We start from the raw sequence: 16,310 nt of genomic DNA, 5'->3' as shown, positions 1-16,310 counted from the left end.
AGAAAGATACCTATTTCTTTTCTTTGTTTGAATTCATTATATCAGTATATCAGTATATCAGTATATCAGTTAACGGCTTGTATAAGAATACACTATGAACATGTAACAACCCGTTCGTAAGCAAGTTCACTTACAAGGAGCCATTTCTATCCCGTGAAAAGCGCTGCACTACGATTAATCATACTTTTTCCCCTTTGCCTACGAATTCAACAGCCATCATGGACCCCCAAATATCTAAAAAGCGATCATATAGCAACTCACACAGCATCGGTTTCACCCACACAAAAAAATACAAATTACCTTTTTCAAAATCATCTTCTCAAGAACTTGCTCAAGGAAATCCAGAAGACGTTCCCTTGACCGTTCCTACGCCGTCCTTAATCCAAGAGCCTGCCAACGAGGAGTTCATCTCTCGGGGAAAATCTAAAATATCTGCTTGGCTTGAAATTGATGACCCAGCCTCACCGGCTGAGGCAAAAATCTACTCGACAGACGATGATGACTCAGACTCAGACTCTATCCTAGGAGGGGATGCTAGTTCGGAATTCATAATGCATACGAATTTTCGAAGTACTGTCCTCCCTGTGAATAGAATCGAACTACTACACCCTAACCATGTGCTTCCACATTGGGTTCAGAGCCATCTTGACGAAATAGATGCTATACCGAGGGACGATATTCCTGAAGATATCTGCAAGATACATGCTCGGTATATGGACACTGCGATGAATGAGATATATGAGGCCCCGAATTTCCAAGGTATACTTCTCGCCTTGGACCTCAACCGTGAAGGCTGGGTTGAAGTTGAACCTAAAATTCCTGAAGATGACGAAGTCCCTAAGGATTACCAAACTCTCGATGAAGGGCTCAGAAGTCCTACCTACACGAAGCTGCTCAAATATAGCAGTGGAGCTCTATTCCAAACCATGATTTGCCCCCCCTTAGAGGGAGGCAACACATTACCGATCCCAGTACCCGATATACTTTTCGGGTATAATTTATTATCTGTGCCTGAGTTAAGAATGGAAATGAATAACAGCGATATCCACACATTGGTCCAGCCTAACCAAAGCAACGTCTGCTTCCCGTATCTAGTATTAGAAGCAAAAGGCCATCAAGATTATTTCATAAAAGCAGAGAACCAAGCTATTATTAGTGGCCGGATATCTTTAGATGAGACTTGGCCGATATTCGGGGACCAGGACATGGTTTTTCTTGTTAATACAATGCCATACCTTGCACATATTTATGTCATGTGGAGAAGCGTAAGCCCAGTAACGAAGATGCCTTACTACAACGTGAGGCTTGTTGCAGCCTTCGCCTTGCTTGATCTCGAACAGTTCAAGAGGTTCCGGTCCGCTATTTTTCATATCCAGTACTGGGCGGAAACCAATAGGTTGGTGCGAATTAGAACCGGTTTTGCCGAATGGAAAGACAAAGGTTACCCTCCGCATAAGCATCAGCTAGAAGGACGTTATAGAGAATGGATTGCGCCTTCATCAATGGACTTATGCGAAGGAGACCAAATGGTGACATGTTAATATATAGTAGAGAAACTGGTTGATATACTAACAGTGTTGGGGCGCTCGTCTTACTTTGTCATGAACTGCGAGTCTATATAAACGATTAGCTCTAGTTAGATACACACATTTCCTCATCATTTCTTTAGAATCTACTACATTTCAATTCTCTCTAAGCACCCAATATAACCTAATACACATGATACATGATGGAATTATATATGGCCTGCGTTTCCGGAATTAGGTTGTCATAGTAAATATAGTGGAAAAGCTGAATTATAAAATAATATCATCTGCCGACAGAAAATACAATTGAACCACCAAACCGAAGGTAAGATAGGTTATAGACTATGATGAGTATTTGATATAGCACTCTTATTCCTGCTAGGACGACGAATACTTTGTAGTACCTATTGGAAGGTGGGCATGTTAGCAAAATCTATTGACAAGGAAATGGAAGCGATGTTTATTAATAGAAAGTGGGTAAATATACCTAGGTAACTCCCTCATTATGGGGTCTAAGCAACTTTGTTCGATCTTTTCATAATTCTAGGAACTAATTATAGATATATACCCCTCATACATTCGGTATCTCCACAGAAATGCTTCCTGCGAGAGACTTATTTCTAGACATAATGTCAGTGAAATGGTGTTCATAAGCCTCTACTGGCTTTCTGCCATCTTATTTTACTCTCGCATAGGCCTCTGTGGCGTAATCAATCCCTTACCGTTGGAAGTTGCCGGTAACGTAACTAAACGTACTTAAAACGTTAATCAGATTTTAGTAAATTCATGGGCGTCCAAGATCGTACATCGAGGTAATGATCGCAAAGACAAATTACGCCACTGCCGTCATTGAGCGTATTGTTCTTTTCTATCACTTCTTCGATCTGCAGGATGCTGAGAACAAAGCTGTCTATTAACTATGTGAAGAACTTGGAATATTATAACTTGGACCTGATCTATAGCACTATGGGTAGTAGTAGTTCTGCTGTTCTCAAGCCTGTTAGATTCAGCAATAAAGACTATTGAAACGGGATGTAGATCTAAACCAAGCTTTCCACGAGATATAGTCTTTTTAATCATGATTCAAAGATCCCTAGGTGATAAAATGGACCAACGTAACATTTAGTCGAGAGTTATTATCCATATCCGGCACTGTTTAATCCTTGAAATTTATTAGAATAAAAATAGGATGGTAGCGCATAGTACAAAATCAGGCCAATGAATCTTTCTGATTAGAACATTAGCTTTCCTTCACGCGAAGCTCGGATAAAGTTTCTGACCGGCGTTGCAGCATAACTTCGATGTGTGCCCCTGACCTACCTATCCCATTGTGGTTCGGAACCTCTGCCTCCGTATAGGCTCGTGAGGCAGCTTTGAATTGCGACCTTTTCATATTTTATTGGATTTGAAAGTGGGAACTCACATCGGAATTTCAAATGCTAGATTCGAAAGTACGGCGCTCGACGCCCCGTCTTCTCCAATATTTGTGTTGGGGGTGGCGTGCTAGTACCGAAAATATTCCTTTGTAGAACTGCAGGTCGTGTGTTAAATCGATTAGCGATGAAGCCTGGATGGCCAGGCCAGTATAAAATCAGACCATACTATGATTGGTGACAAAATTCATTCCGCGCTGATTGCAGCAAAAAGGCCGCCCCCAATTCTAAGTATAAATCAAAACACCCTTACAGGGGCCACCCTAATAAGGGCTACCTCAAATTTTTAAACTTTCAAAACAAACACCTTAACTTTAATTTAACGTTATTTAATTAAATTAAATTTAATTAATTTATAATTTATTATATTTTAACAATAATATAATCTTTTACTATCGACTTAATTAATAAAGTCTTATTTTTTAAATTGGTATTAAAATTGTTAATTGTAATTGTACTATTTAATTCCTAAGCTTTTAACTACTCTTTCTTTTTCATAATAACCTTAATATTTATAAACGTTAAATTTAAATTAAATAATATCTTATGCCGTTTTTACGGTTTCGTATTTATTAATATTTTTTTTAAATATTTGGCGCGAGTTTTTATTATAGTTAATTTCATAGTAATTTTATTGAAAACTTTATTAATTTTATTAAATAAAAGTTTTACCGCAAGTTTAATAAATATTATATCGATTTTAGATAGTTTTTTAGCTAAAATATTAATATCTTGTAAATTTAAAAGTGTTGTTAAAGAAATTAAAGCTATATTTTCGATAAAATTAAGTTTTTTTGGGTTAGAAATAAAGCCCGGGGGGGTTGGGGTAGTACTAAAAGCTTTTTAAAATATAAGCCAATAATTCAACGGCTTATTTTAATCTTTAAAATAAATCTTTGTAACTTTCCAATTAACTAATATATTATATTTAATTAAACGTTCTTTTTATACTATTTAATAGGTTGTAATAAATTCCCTTTTACCAAAATTAAAAATATAATATAATTAATATACTTTAATAAGTTTATAATAATAATTTTGTTTTATTAATAAAAATATACCTATATTAATAACCTATAAAACGTACGATAAGTATGCCGAAATAAAAATAATGTAAACTTTATTTATAAAATATTCCTAAAAGAATTTTATTATAATATGGTTACTATAATCGTTAAAGATTAATAATTGTTATTATTAATAATTTAATAGCTTCGTTTTTTTTAAAAAAACCTTACAAAACCATTTAAATACAATATCATTATTAATCTAATTATTAAAAAACGTAATAAATTTTTAACCTTTAAATTTAACGTTTTTATTATTAAGAAACTATTATTATTATACATATTTACTTATATATATAATAAAAAAATTTAAAAATTAACTATTGCCATTAATATACTTAATAATCAACGTTTAAATCTTATTATTATAATCTTTAATCACAATATGTTTTTTATAAACCTCGTTAATAACTATCTCATTATCCCCAATCCTTTTTATGATTCTTATTTTGTTAACGTTATACATATACCTAGCCAGGATATTTTTAATCTTAAAAGTTTCGAATCAGTTAAAAAAAATATTAATATTATTAATTATAGCCTCGTTAATTTGTTTATAATCGATTAAATAAGTCTTAACCGATTTAATATTAAAATAATAAAATAAAAATTGTATATACTAATATTTACTAAAGATATCGGGTTGGTAATTATAAGTTAATAGTTTTCTTATAATATCTCTAAATTGATATAAAAAAGGTATATGGCTAATACGATTTAATGTAACGGCCTAATTGGCTAATTCCTTTTTTTAATATTTCAATAATTTCTAACGTTTTTTTAAATAATCGTCTTGTATTCTACAGCCTAATATTCGGTCTGTAAAATAATATCGTAATATAAAGTATTTTTTAAACGCCTACCGTAAAGATATGCTGTCGAAAACGTTGTTTATTGCTATAACGCAACGCAATTAAGCTAAAAAAGTAAACATTTTAAAATCGTAAAAAAATAAAGATTTAAATAATAAATTTTATTTTTTAATTAACTAAAAATTAATAAAATTATATAATAATTCGTATATAAACCTCATCGCGAACGCGTCGCGTTTTTAAGGTAGCCCCCACTAGGGTGGCCCCTGTAAGGGTACTTTAACTTATCCACCCGTAAAAATGTCCTAGATGAATTCTAAAATAAGTCTTTTGATATATAACGTCTCATATTCTGGTTCCTTTGGTCTTGAAAACTCAATTCCATTTCATTCATCAGTCCATGTCACAGTCCATTTGAAGTCCACCACGAATACACACGTAGGAAGTTTAAACATCAGATTTGCGACTTGGATTAAATCAGGCAGTGCGGGATCAGTAGTATCTCAGCATTGGTCTACTAAGAGATGGCTCATTTCGTAGTTGCAACATTAGCATGCCTTGCGACAAGTACGTACGCGCTACCATCGGCAAGAAAGGGATGTGCGGTAACGACAGAATGGACCGGTTGGAAGGATATCAAACATGCCTTCATCTTGTTAGCGTTTCTGATCAGATTCTGCATAGCATATACTGACTTGTTTCTAGTGGGGATAGCTACACACAGACAGGTGCTAAAAGAAAGATTAATTGACCTAAGGGGACCAGTCCTAACATTCTCTCATAGGATTCAACTATACGCAAACCCCTCCTTCACCTTCTAATCCGTTTGGGAACCCTGAATATCCTGGATGGACATCGTCGAATGGGCCCAATTGGGTTGGGTATCTTACCGTCAAGTATAATGCGTCACTCTTACAAACTTACAACCTGGCCTACGGAGGTGCGACTGTCGACTCAGATCTTGTTAAGCCTTATATGCCTACCGTCTTATCTGTTAAGCAACAGGTACAGGAAGAGTTTATCCCGGGCTACATAGGTACTTCTGCTAAAGCTCCATCTGCACCTAAATGGACGAGTGCGGATTCTATCTTTGCCTTCTGGATTGGTATCAATGACGTTGGGAACTCGTATGGGTCTGGACCAGAATCCTCGGGCCCCTTATACACCAAGATCTTTGATGTTTACTCAGGCTTAGTTGATCAGCTTTATAACAGTGGCGCCAGGAATTTCGTCTTCATTAACGTCCCGCCTGTGGACCGCAGTCCATTAACTGTTGGCCAGGGTAAAGAATCTGTGGATACGGAGAAAGAAGCGATCGCAGATTGGAACAAACGAGTAGCAGATACGGCCTCTACATTGAAGAGCAACCATACAGACGAAGTCAACGTTTGGGTTTATGACTCAAACAAGAGCTTTGCCGAGGTTTTGGATAAGCCAAGTACATACGCGGAAACTGCAGGCCTTAAGAATACCACTGATTATTGCAACGCGTATCAGAAGTAAGATACACTCCCTCAGGGCCCCTCAGGGGCGCCGAACGATTGATTCCTATTATATTTGAGTGAAGAACTAATAATCCCAGTGGCACACCCGATGACGACACGTTTACTCCTAGCTGTGGAGTTGCCGTAAACGAATATTTCTGGCTCAATAACTTGCATCCGACGTATCCCATCCATGATGTAGTTGCTAAGCAGGTTGCAGAGGCTTTATCGGCAGGGCCGGATGTATGTTAAAGCGTACTTGGTTAGAACCGAAACAAAGGATATGTATATTAAATCAATAAGCATGCAAAAGTTCCCTAGATATTTCATTATTCTAACCTAGATTATTCTAAATGACATAGTTGAAAGATAACACTAAAACGTAACGGAAGTCAAAGAAGCATAGCTCCCTGTCTATCTAGGTAAACTATAGGTATCCTGAACTTAAACAAGGATTGGTATTATTGGTAAATTATGTAACAAAATACAACTAGGTATTCTACTCGGTACGTATAATGATTCGGTACTAGCATGCTGTCTCATTTCTAATGTTGGTAGGTATACCTGAGCCTCGATATGTTGTCTTTGTCTAAGTGATAGGCAACCCAAACATTCAATATTAGTGGCTAGTTACTCTATAAAGGTACCTTATGTACTGCACCCAACCTAATACATATTCGAGTTATTAAATGAATGCTAAATACAAGTTACTACCAAGCTATGAAAATACAGTGACAGTTCTTAACCTGCGCATGGGGTCTCGGTCGGCTGCCGGTAAGTACGGGAGAGGTCCACAGATAAAAGATGCCAGCGCTTTTATTAAAGTCACGTCATGTAATCCGGTTAGTAGAAAGGAATTTCTTCCATGTTTAATAATGTGAATGGTCAGATTCTACGAGGTCTCTTCCTATACAGAATGTATCGCGACTTTACTGAATTTTAATTGGCTAAAATACTATGGAATTTTCTACCATCAAAAGAGGTATCCACTCGTTCTATAGAGGAGGACGAGGATGATAGGATAATGGATATTGGTTGCGAGTTGCGGCACAGCTACGGATAATTATGAATCATTATGAATCATACCCGCCTGACCCGACCTTATCCGATCAATAATCTTCCCAATAGGGGGTCACTTGTCATTCTCACGGCATTCCTAAGGCGGATTTCTTATACTCAATTAGACTCAATAACGGATCTCTACTCAGGCCATATAAGTAAGGTGGTGTTCTTCATAGACATTGTCAACCCTCTTGAATCATGTGGCGATCAAACGAGGAGTGTCATTTTAGCTACGCGCGTGGAAGAAATGAAAGTCCAACGTCGACAATAGAAGATTGAATCTTACACTAGGAAAGGGTTCAAAACACAGTTTCACTGACAAGATTTGGAGACGAGATGAAAGGGCCGGAAACCCAGAGCGTCATGACGGATCCAGTATATCAAATTCAACATGCAAAGAGGGTTTTCCCCCTGAACGGCCCCAAACAGATAGCGACTACGAAATTGTCTATCCTCGACGCATCCGTCGCGCGATTTGCACCATGCGGCGCAATCTGGCTCTACGATCGAGCAGAAAACGCCGATTCGCGTGATCCTACTCTATTCGAACGGTTGGAGAAAGCGCTTAGGCAGACCCTGGACGACTACCCGCACTTCTCAGGCCAGCTCCAATGGGCATCTGAGGAGTTTGTGAAAGGCGATGCCAACCCTCGGTATATCGGCCGGCCAGTGGTTGTGTACGGTAGCTCAGGGGATCCTGGAGTAGAATTGACGATTGTAGAAGACAGCCGAGAGCTCAGCGCTATAGTACCAAGCCAAGGGGAGCGATTAACTGCAAAGCAAGTGTGGAATGCGACAGATTTCCCTCAGAATGACCTCCTCGCTAAAACGAAACTTGCGTTTTCAAGCTTGTCGGAGTTTAAGGGTCTGCCAGGCGTTACTATCCAGTTAACGAGCTTCAAATGCGGCGGGTTTGCGATCAGTATCAAGCTTACGCATTGCCTCTCCGATGCTGTGTGTCTTATGCAATTCGCCCATGCCTGGGCAGTGCAGTCGCGATATCTGTTTGGGAGTGATAGATCCGATGGGGAAAAGCGTCTTGCACCGTTATTCGAACCCTCGCAGCTAGACCAGCGCGCCCATCTTACCCCCACAGGACCAGACCCAGAGAAAGTCAAAATAGCGAGAGCCCTACCCATGCATCGATACGATTGGTGGGCCAAAGATGCACCGGGCTATCCTCCTTGGGCTGAAGCGTCTACACTCGGTACGAGGCCATCACCGGAGGAACTGGCTCGCTCAGAGCTAAGCCCCTCCTCCTTTCCACCTTGGCCAACGTGGGACTTGGCTGCTCCTGTAGAGCATGTGCAAATACGCTTCAAGGCGGAAACCATTATCGCGATGAAGAAGGCCGCTGAGAGTAGTCTTCCAGACTCCCTAAGAGGGCACCGCATCTCACGACTTGATGCTGCTCTAGCGCACATCTGGATTCTTATCAATCGTGCAAGACAGCTTGAGAGGTCTCAAGATCAGGTATATATTGATATTACCCTTGGGGTTCGCAATCGGGTCGATCCACCATTGCCAAATACCTTTTCTGGTTCTCCGATCTTGTTGGGTTATGTTGCTAAACCTGGCTCCGAAGTGAGCACTACAACGATCGGTTCAATTGCCGGCTCAATTAGACAGATGATGTCCCTATTCACTCCAGATGCTGTATCTGCATATATCCATGACGCAGCTTATGAGGTTAGCCCACAGCGCCTATGGCAAGCCTTCCTTGGCTCCAAGCATACACTCGTTACTTCATGGGTACGAGCACGGGCATACGAGGTTGACTTCTGCGCGACGCATAAACTAGCTCGGTACGTGCATGGTGTGATGCCGCGAATAGATGGGCTCGTCCAGGTCATGGACATTGCGGATACGGGAGATTTTGATATCAGCGTATGTTTAGAGAAGGAAACTATGCAGCGGTTTCTCCAGGACTCTATGTTGAAAGCGTATGGATTTTGATAGAAAATAGATAGTATTATAATAGACAATTACTAGTTCAAAAGGTACAGAAAGACGTAGAACATCATATATCCTTCCTAAATTATTTCTGCAATAACCCTCAATGTCAAATGCAAAAAGGATGTCGATTTCGACCTAGACTCTTAGGTACGTCGCCTCACCCTGTGGGAAGTAGTGCGGGTGTATTGCTACTTGAATGATAAGTGTTAGAATCAGCATTACTAGATACTATTAGTAACTACATTGACTTAATTTTATTATAGGAAATGCTTCTACAGGTATCTGAAGATCTATTCAACCATAGATTTACCACTCGTGGTTATGTTGAAAGTCGTTACCAGCCTTGGAAGCGAGGTCTTCATCTAAAAGTACCCGAACAGCCAGCATCGCCATCCCTTTCGCACACCGCAGTGCCTTTTCATGAGCTTCGTCGGTGCTAGCCGCCGCAGTGAACCCGGGATTATGGAGCGAAGTGTTCGGCGGCGCCGGTATTGCGAACGCGCCGTGGAAGCTCGGTATAATATGGGAGACGTTGCCCATATCAGTTGAAGCTGTTATGGGATTCTCGTTCCGCAATAAAATTTTATCACCAATACGTCCCATCTCATCCGCATATACCTCGCAAAGAGCTTGGTTTGCCGTCAAGTTTGCGTATGTCGGCGCTCTACTACTGTCAGCTCTGATTTCACGTGCATCTAGAAGACTTACACGATATAACTGAGCTCGCAGCCGGTTGCAGTGGCTGACCCTTCTATGCATGCTTTCACGCGTGCAAGCAATTTATCAGCTCCGGCAATCGTCGGACTTCGAACGTTCCAGTTCATACGTGTGTAATCTGTAATTACGTTCGGCACCGTCCCGCCGACCTCAATTACAGCATGGACACGTTCGTCAGGTTGGATTTGTTGACGAAGAAGTCCGACACTGCTATATGCTGCGACGGCAGCGTCAAGGGCATTGACGCCATTCCACGGTTCACCAGCAGCGTGTGCTGTTTTCCCACGAAACTCGGTGCGAAACTTATGACTCGCTATCATCTTCAACCCTGCTAGACCGTCATATATATGTGGCGCGTTGGAGCCGGATATCTGGTGACTAGGCATTGGATGAGCCATGATGGCTGCTGCAATATCATCCTTAAATGCCCCTGCATCGATTAGTTTTACTTTGCCACCACCGCCCTCCTCGGCCGGAGTGCCGAGTATTCGGAGTCGTCCAGCAGCACCACTCTTTTTCAAGGCCTCAGCAGCGCCGAGAAAGGCGGCAATAGATGATGTTGCGATTAAGTTATGGCCACAGGCATGACCGATCTGAGGTAGTGCATCATATTCAACACATATTACCACGAGACGTCCAGAAGTGCCGATCTCGGCTTCGAAGCTTGTTGCCAGATCATAAGTACTGCGCTTTGCGGTAAATCCGCGATCTTGAAGAAACTGCGTGATTGTATCATGTGCGAACACTTCTTGATATGCTATTTCGGGATGTTGGTGTAATTCCTGGTTGATATTTTTCCTCAAGTCTTGGTCTGCGCAGTCGATTGCCAAACTGACCGCCCCTCGCATTTCCTGTATCAGATCGACATTGGCCATGTTTAACAGGTACTTTTCTTCTATATTCATACGACTCTAACTAATCTTTAAATAGCCACATCAGTTAATGATTAGGTACTTTCATAACTTGACGTTATCTACGCCAGCACAAATGCTTAAGAGAAGAACATAATGACTCTACCACAACCACTAGCCTCTATTTTAGTTGATCTAATACGGCTTTTAGACCGGAAATGGATTGGAAATTATACGGTAGAGTAAGCCTAAATGCGGGGTATATGAAGAACTAGAGGCATCAACTTGTTTGCGTAGCAATGATCGTATATACATTAAGTTAAGTAGTAATATATTTTGCAAATATATACTGCTAAAGAACTAGTAGTTAGCAACACTGAATTAAATAATTTACTTGATAAATCCTGTACTGTATTATGAGTATGACCCTACCTAACATACGATTATAGAACGTGGCTCATTACCCGTGTCTGGTTCCTCCCGCATCGTACCTTGTTTGAGTGCCCACCATCCTTGCTTGTGGCGGTACAGTGCTTTCATAAATTACCGCTCTAGCTTCGAACCACACTGACCTGTGCCTTTTTGATGCTCCTAAGTAGGTACCTACATGTAACCTAACATACCTAACAATACCTACCTCTCAGTCATACCATGGCCTTGCGCCAGGAAAGAATATGCCATTGGTTTGGCCGGAGGACCTGCACGCATAATAGGACATTGCTCGATCTCCCGGCTCCTGTCCGACGGCGAATCTATGATTATGCAGGTCTCATCAGCGGAAACTCGATCTACATACACTCATTAAAACAACCCCACGAAGACCTTGAAGGGGAAAATCATCAAAAAAAAATATTCAAAAGTGACCCTTGCGACTGGTGTGATAAACTCCATTTCACATTCCACCTCCTTCAGACTTGCAAAGCCGTCTATGCCGAAGTCAGTGCTGTTGTCTACTCTGAGAATTTCTTACTCGTTCCCCACCGGGCCGTAGATGATGGTCTCCGTATTCTCGGCAACATTACTCCTCACGCTTGTAACAACCTAACCAACTTATACGTTCATCTCCGCCTGGCTGATGGCTACTGTCCCGGAAATTACATCTTGGACGGTATAAACACCGAGCCTATTCGAGAAAGTCGCGTTGCTGCATGGCAACAAACTGCAAAGCATATTCTCACATACTCAAATCCTCAAAAGCTTAGCTTACACTTTATCTGTGACGTAAATTCGCAGATATATATCGCTCTTGATGTGCTGCAACCTTTTCTCGATTTCCCCGGAAGTCTCAAGGACTGCGCCCTGCGTCTTGGTCGCAGCAAAAATAGGAATCTCTACTCTATGGCCCGACAAACAGCCATCATAGTGTCAGACAAACCTACTCATCTAGATCAGCCTTTCCGGTTCCTCGATCTTCCGCAAGACCTCCAGCAATCAATTCTAAAATACACCGATCTGATCACCCCCACGAATGAGGTCCGGTGGAAACCACAACGTGGCTTTCATTATAAATTTCCTAGAGAGGAAGTGTCTGCGGAATACTACGACCGTCGTGTATTTCAACATTGTGCAGATTATCATTCCGAGCTTGGATGTTTTTGCATGCGTGATCACTGTGTTTACTCGTCTCGCTGCCGATGCTGGCGTCCCCCGCAGGCCTTATTCCTTGTTAGTCGAGCCATGTACGAATCTTCTCGAGCCGTTTTCTATTCCTATAATCGCATGATTATCATCCCAATCGTGGGAATATGGAAGGGCCGCTCATCCGTCTTAGCTGGACTCGAAACCTTTATATTCATCACGAAGTTTCTTAAGCCTAATACACTATCTTATCTTCGTTACTTGGAGTTGGTATGTCCACCTTTTGAGACGCGTGACCCTTTGACATTACCGGATCCCGTATCGTACATTCACTGGCAGAGTAGCGTCGACTCCCTTAGAATCCATGCAAACCTCCCCGCCTTAACAATAGCCGTCTATATGACTCGCTTTGAACCGCCAAGATACAGCATAGATAATGACAGTCGTCAGAGGGTGACCGGTAAAGCATTTGAAGAGGGCAATTTCACCATGGACAGAGATCAAGATTTGGCGCTGAGACCCTATTTGGACATTCTGCTGCCCTTTCGATCGCTGGCACGTATGGGGCGGTTCTTTGTTTTCATAGAGTGGGCAGGAAGATATTGGATAAACGTGGAAAATGAGCAGGAGATCAATTGCCGCCTATCAGAAGTGGAAATGTGGCTCGAGCAGAAGGTGATGGGCAGTGAGTACGACAGCAGAGCATTGGGGAAAGCGGACGTTAAACTTAGCCAGTGGCTCCAGGCCGTCAGGTCCTACTTTAGGGACTGACCTACTCTAGGGACTGACATTAACGGAATCCCTTCTGTCCAGGTAAGTACAGGTGGCGAGGCACGTTCGATGGAACTTTCGGGTAAAATGGGAACAAGTCTCTTACGGGAATAAAGAACGTCGTCAAGAACCTGACCTAGGTAGTACACATAGCCCATCATGTCCTCTAGGGAACGACATGAAAAAGAGTAATCAATGCTCGGAAGAGAATGAATTGGCTTCTCCGGTAGCTCTATCACTCAAAACAGCCCCTGAGCGGAACGGATCTTTCTGTATTAAAGCACGTCGGCCGGATAACAGCAAAACGTCCAGGGATGGTTGAGGATCAAGTCACCGCATCTTGACAATGCCGATGATATAGATATCCATTGCTCAGTTAAGCCCTTGGGATTAAAAATGAACTATACCGCATCGTGGAGAATGAATATCCAGGTAGGTAGCCTTCCGCGTCTTCGGCAATGATATTTCTTACCGCTGTCGAGATTTCGAACTACCTATCATGAAGACTGGGTGAATGGCGGCTAGCAAAGTGGATATCCCCACAACAGAAGCCTTCCATATGTAGATCGTTAAGAGGCCTCCGCGTCAAATGCTACTTGGTGATAGCTTAGAGTTGTAATCGACAATAGAACTCATCTGCCAATATTCTGGGCAAGATCAAATCATAGATTGATCACTCTTGCAGTTGCTTGGAATCTAGCTTGGATCTAGACTATGAAGTCGCTTTTACATACTGAGGTAACCTGTGTATGTGAAAAAGGCTGACTAGCAAGGATTAATGCAATGCGATAATTCCAAATTAGAAACATATACTATCAGTTCTAGTTACGTATTTGTTATGCTACATGGTTTTACAGCTACTAAGAGCAGTAGAAAACAGTGAAATATACTTCAACATGTCCAGCTGAAAACTTGCATTCCGACGATGTTGATTTACGTATGTATGTACCTAGGTTCTTGTTGCATACCCATGATCGACAGGGGCTCAGCGTCACATTGAGAAACAAAGTCGACCATGTACTCTGGCTATCTGGCTACTAAGACGATATGGAAGAAACGAATTAGACCCATAAATACCTGATGATGTTTGATCGACTAAAGGTTCCAATGCAGGACCTATGTATGCACAGAGCGCCTTAACAGGGGTGTTACAATTTGCAGATCAAGTGAATATCAATCCCGTCTCGGCACGAAACGCCAATCCAGGGATAGTTTTGCTAGGGAACATGAAACTGAGGCCGTGCCAGAGAATCGAATCATGACTTCAGACCAAGCCTTTTACGAGGGGTTCATCTGGGGGCGTGTTAGCGCGACGCTTTTCATACTTTCAGGATGGAGTCCCCATTTCCTGGGTTCTAGATAGAAACCTTTCAAGATATCTTCAATCTTCATTCGCAACTTTGAGCAACAATATTCGATGCGAGAGTCCTGGTGATAGCATCGTACACATTTTTTTTTCCTAATATTCTTTTCTTTGGACCTGGTGTTCTATTTTAGAGTTTTATTCTACGATGGCTGGCCTTTTAAGTGGTTTAGGCAATACTTTGGGCGATACTTTGGGAGGTTTGGGCGGAGGTCTCTTGGGTGGGAATAATAACAACGACAATGGTCGGGTTCCGCAGATAACGACACCAGCTGAGGATGCTGGGAACGCAAACCAGGAAACTAATCCCGAAGCCAATACCGGAGCGATTCCGACTGCGCCCGCGACTTCAAACGGCGAAATAGTAGCGACACCCAAGCCCGGAAGTTCGAAGGGCGAGGACGATGGCGATGATGATGACGACGAACAGCCACTACGTCAACAGCCCACAAGCGCTAGTGCTATCGAGAACTCTATTACGGGGTTGCCAGAATTACCGCCTCAGACTACGGCAATTGCACTCAATCCCGGCGCTGCTGAAAACACAGACAGCTTAACTCCCGATGCACCGGAGACGACTGCTAGTCCCGAGTCGACTACTATTCTCGAGCCGAGTACTAGTCCTGAGTCAACTACAACCCCGGCTGCCGGCCCACTAACGACATTTTCGCCTTTGCCTTTTCCTTCTCCTTCACCTTCGCCTTCGCCTTCGTCTTCTAAAACATCAGTCTTGACAACATCAGCCCCGCCAACAACGCTTGTGACATCCATTAAACCATCGACCTCTATCGCCGAACCATCAAGCCTTACCCTTGAACCATCTAGCTCTATCCTCGATAGTGTAGCTACAAGTCTCAACATCCCAGAGGCACCTAGTAGCACACTGGACGCTCCAACACAACTTTCCTCGACTCTCGCGGCTGTGGCCACACAGCTTCCCCAGGAAGACGCCACCGCTACGCAAAGCGCTATAGCCGACACTAATGGTAATACTATTACCCAAGCACAGACAAATAATGGGAATACTGGAATGATTGGCAACCTCCCGGTGGTAGCTGTTGCGGGTATTGCCGGAGGTGGAGGCGGTCTAGTACTCATCACCGTGGTTATTTTAATCCTTCGATGTGTATGGAGGAAGAGACGTAATGGCAACGACGAAGCGCTATCCCGACTAGACTCTATGTACGAGGCGGGCAAACCAACGGCCGCGGAGTCTACCGACAAGCTGGTTCGTTGGAACAAGGGGTTGTCGGAATATCACAAGCCGGGCGACAGCAGCTACAAGGCATATAGAATGTGATGCTCCACGGAATAATAGAAGGAAAATATAAATTGTCGGTCTTGGAGTTCGGTACCGAAGCTGTTCGGCCATCATGATGTATTAACTATACGAACCATACTTATACTTATCCCACCCTAAAAACTAAAATCTAGTCTGTTCGTTACCTTAGTATAGAACCTCTCCTGTAATATGAACTGTCCTTTGTTTTATGGGCGATATACGTCTTCGTACTTGTGTGAGAACTGTGATGGTAGTACTTGTTTAATTGATGTTCAGAAATGTACTTAAAATATCGTGCGGCGCTCAAATCTAAGACGGATATGGCGTATAAGCGAGCGCCTGAATCCGATAAAGTACCTCCTAGATCGTTGCCAACTACAGCGCGTTGAAGGCTCTATTCTTTACAAT

The 16,310-nt window shown here is 42.1% G+C and overlaps 5 protein-coding genes across 5 annotated transcripts; 4 read left to right on the top strand and 1 right to left on the bottom strand.

Annotated features, from left to right (window-relative positions):
• Positions 1 to 84: 84 nt before the first annotated feature.
• F4813DRAFT_103763 (uncharacterized protein) lies at positions 85 to 1,975 on the top strand. The gene has a single exon (XM_049238420.1). The coding sequence runs from the start codon at positions 219 to 221 to the stop codon at positions 1,539 to 1,541; it is 1,323 nt and encodes a 440-aa protein (XP_049104241.1). The 5' UTR covers positions 85 to 218; the 3' UTR covers positions 1,542 to 1,975.
• A 3,098-nt stretch (positions 1,976 to 5,073) lies between these two features.
• On the top strand, positions 5,074 to 6,712 carry F4813DRAFT_344017 (carbohydrate esterase family 16 protein). The gene is made up of 4 exons (XM_049241608.1): positions 5,074 to 5,493; positions 5,544 to 5,566; positions 5,623 to 6,337; positions 6,421 to 6,712. Exons 1-4 carry the CDS (start codon positions 5,363 to 5,365, stop codon positions 6,572 to 6,574), a joined length of 1,023 nt encoding a protein of 340 aa, XP_049104240.1. The 5' UTR covers positions 5,074 to 5,362; the 3' UTR covers positions 6,575 to 6,712.
• Positions 6,713 to 7,747: 1,035 nt separating this feature from the next.
• F4813DRAFT_378578 (transferase family protein) lies at positions 7,748 to 9,340 on the top strand (the record flags this gene model as incomplete). Its single annotated transcript, XM_049245353.1, has 1 exon — positions 7,748 to 9,340. The coding sequence occupies one exon, from the start codon at positions 7,748 to 7,750 to the stop codon at positions 9,338 to 9,340; it is 1,593 nt and encodes a 530-aa protein (XP_049104239.1).
• Positions 9,341 to 9,646: 306 nt separating this feature from the next.
• Positions 9,647 to 10,932, bottom strand: F4813DRAFT_384985 (uncharacterized protein; the record flags this gene model as incomplete). Its single annotated transcript, XM_049246179.1, has 2 exons — positions 9,647 to 10,004; positions 10,049 to 10,932. The coding sequence occupies 2 exons, from the start codon at positions 10,930 to 10,932 to the stop codon at positions 9,647 to 9,649; spliced, it is 1,242 nt and encodes a 413-aa protein (XP_049104238.1).
• A 584-nt stretch (positions 10,933 to 11,516) lies between these two features.
• F4813DRAFT_344012 (uncharacterized protein) lies at positions 11,517 to 13,868 on the top strand. Its single transcript, XM_049241607.1, has 2 exons — positions 11,517 to 13,291; positions 13,364 to 13,868. The coding sequence occupies exon 1, from the start codon at positions 11,560 to 11,562 to the stop codon at positions 13,255 to 13,257; it is 1,698 nt and encodes a 565-aa protein (XP_049104237.1). The 5' UTR covers positions 11,517 to 11,559; the 3' UTR covers positions 13,258 to 13,291; positions 13,364 to 13,868.
• Positions 13,869 to 16,310: the final 2,442 nt, after the last annotated feature.

The sequence above is a fragment of the Daldinia decipiens genome (genome assembly GCF_022478715.1).
Source record: "Daldinia decipiens strain CBS 113046 unplaced genomic scaffold F4813scaffold_2, whole genome shotgun sequence".
NCBI classification, from domain to species: domain Eukaryota; kingdom Fungi; phylum Ascomycota; class Sordariomycetes; order Xylariales; family Hypoxylaceae; genus Daldinia; species Daldinia decipiens.
Note: the sequence above shows the minus strand (reverse complement) of the source record. Positions and strands in the feature narration are given on the sequence as shown.

Excerpts from the sequence above, each read along its gene's own strand:
- F4813DRAFT_344017 (XM_049241608.1), top strand. The coding sequence starts at position 5,363 with ATGGCTCATTTCGTAGTTGCAACATTAGCATGCCTTGCGACAAGTACG. Across the intron at positions 5,494-5,543 it reads ATCAAACATGCCTTCATCTT|TGGGGATAGCTACACACAGA; the intron begins GTTAGCGTTTCT and ends ACTTGTTTCTAG. Across the intron at positions 5,567-5,622 it reads GGATAGCTACACACAGACAG|GATTCAACTATACGCAAACC; the intron begins GTGCTAAAAGAA and ends ATTCTCTCATAG.
- F4813DRAFT_344012 (XM_049241607.1), top strand. The coding sequence starts at position 11,560 with ATGGCCTTGCGCCAGGAAAGAATATGCCATTGGTTTGGCCGGAGGACC.
- F4813DRAFT_103763 (XM_049238420.1), top strand. The coding sequence starts at position 219 with ATGGACCCCCAAATATCTAAAAAGCGATCATATAGCAACTCACACAGC.